The sequence below is a fragment of the Pterocles gutturalis genome, unplaced genomic scaffold, assembly GCF_000699245.1.
Source record: "Pterocles gutturalis isolate BGI_N339 unplaced genomic scaffold, ASM69924v1 scaffold4826, whole genome shotgun sequence".
Lineage (NCBI taxonomy): Eukaryota > Metazoa > Chordata > Aves > Pterocliformes > Pteroclidae > Pterocles > Pterocles gutturalis.
Genome location: NW_010100088.1, coordinates 1 through 1,487, shown reverse-complemented (window position 1 = coordinate 1,487; position 1,487 = coordinate 1). Strand labels below are relative to the sequence as shown.

General features: G+C 58.9%; 1 protein-coding gene across 1 annotated transcript in view; it reads left to right on the top strand.

The window, feature by feature from the left end:
• The window catches only part of SIAE (sialic acid acetylesterase), a gene marked incomplete at both ends in the record, with an annotated part of 2,068 nt that extends 691 nt beyond the window's left edge, over positions 1-1,377 (top strand). The window contains 4 exons of the mRNA XM_010078271.1: positions 9-110; positions 210-343; positions 953-1,107; positions 1,182-1,377. Of these exons, the coding sequence (XP_010076573.1) occupies positions 9-110; positions 210-343; positions 953-1,107; positions 1,182-1,377 (587 nt within the window). The remainder of the gene's footprint in view (positions 1-8; positions 111-209; positions 344-952; positions 1,108-1,181) is intronic.
• Between the last annotated feature and the right edge of the window lie 110 nt (positions 1,378-1,487).

Sequence of the window (1,487 nt, the reverse complement as noted above, 5' to 3'; positions counted from 1 at the left end):
CGTCTCCCCCCACGAGCATCTCTCGGGCCCCCAGACGCCGTCGGTGCTGTGGAACGCCATGATCCACCCGCTGCTCAACATGACGCTGCGCGGCATCGCCTGGTACCAGGGTAAAACCCTTTTTTCCCCCCATTTTTCCCCCCAAATTTTTCCACAGGGAGCAACCCCCCCTGGTTCTCACCATCCCCTCGTTTTTTTGGGGGGGCCAGGGGAGAGCAACGCCTTCCTGCACACCGACCGCTACAACTGCAGCTTCCCCGCGCTCGCCGCCGACTGGCGCCGGGCGTTCCACGCGGGATCGGCCGGGCAGACCGAGCCGCTGCTCCCCTTCGGCTTCGTGCAGGTCAAAATGGGGCTGGTTGGGGCTTTTGGGGCCAAAAGGGGGCTTTTTGGGCTTAAAAAGGGGCTGGCTGAGCCAGAAATGGGGCTTTTTGAGCCCAAAATGGGTATTTTTTGAGCTTAAAAAGGGGCTTTTTGAGCCTGAAATGAGGCTGGTTGATCACAAAATGTGACTGTTTGGGCCCAAAATGGGGCTTTTTGACCCCAAAATGGGGATTTTGCAAGCTTAAAATGGGGCTCTTTGACCCCAAAACAGGGCTTTTTGGACCGAAAACGGGACTAGTTGACCCTAAAATGGGTCTTTTTGAGCCTAAACAGGAGCTGGTTGATCCCAAAACAGGGCTTTATGAGCCCCAAAACAGGGCTTTTTGGGCCCGAGATGGGGCTTTTCCACGCCAAAAATGCATCTGTTTGTTCCCAAAATGGGGCTTTCTGGGGCCAAAATGGGGTTTTTTGACCCCAAAAAGGGGCATTTTCACCCCAAAACGTGCCTTTTTGATCCCCAAGCGGGCCATCAGAGGTTGAGGACGCTGTAAACGGGTGGCTGCGTCCCCTGGTCGCCGTGTCCCGTTTTTGGGGTCGCTGTCTGAGCTGCGTCCCCCCCATTTCGCAGTTATCCACGTACCGCTGGCGGAGCCGCGACGATGCCTTCCCCCGCCTGCGCTGGCACCAAACGGCCGACCTGGGGACCGTCCCCAACCCCAAACTCCCCGCCACCTTCATGGCCGTGACGATGGACCTGGGTGACAAGCACTCTCCCTACGGCAGGCGAGTCCCCGCGGCGGGGGATGAAAAAACCCAAATTTGGGGATATTAACCCCCCCCACTGGCTTTTTCCGCAGCATCCACCCGCGGGACAAGCAGAATGTCGCCTACCGCCTGCACCTGGGCGCCCGCGCCGTGGCGTATGGGGAGAAAAATTTGGTTTTCCAAGGACCGTCCCCCACCCGTGCCGTCCTGGAGGTGACAAAGGGACAGCTGAACGTCCCCTACACCCAGGAGCTGGTCTGGCGGCGCCGGGACGCGCCGGCGTTCGAGGTGAGGATGGGGAAAACCTTCCTCCCTGCCAGGAAAACGGGAATCCCGCGTGATGATTTTTTTTTTCCACCCCACGCCAGGTTTGCTGTGCCACCACGGTGTCCCCGTGC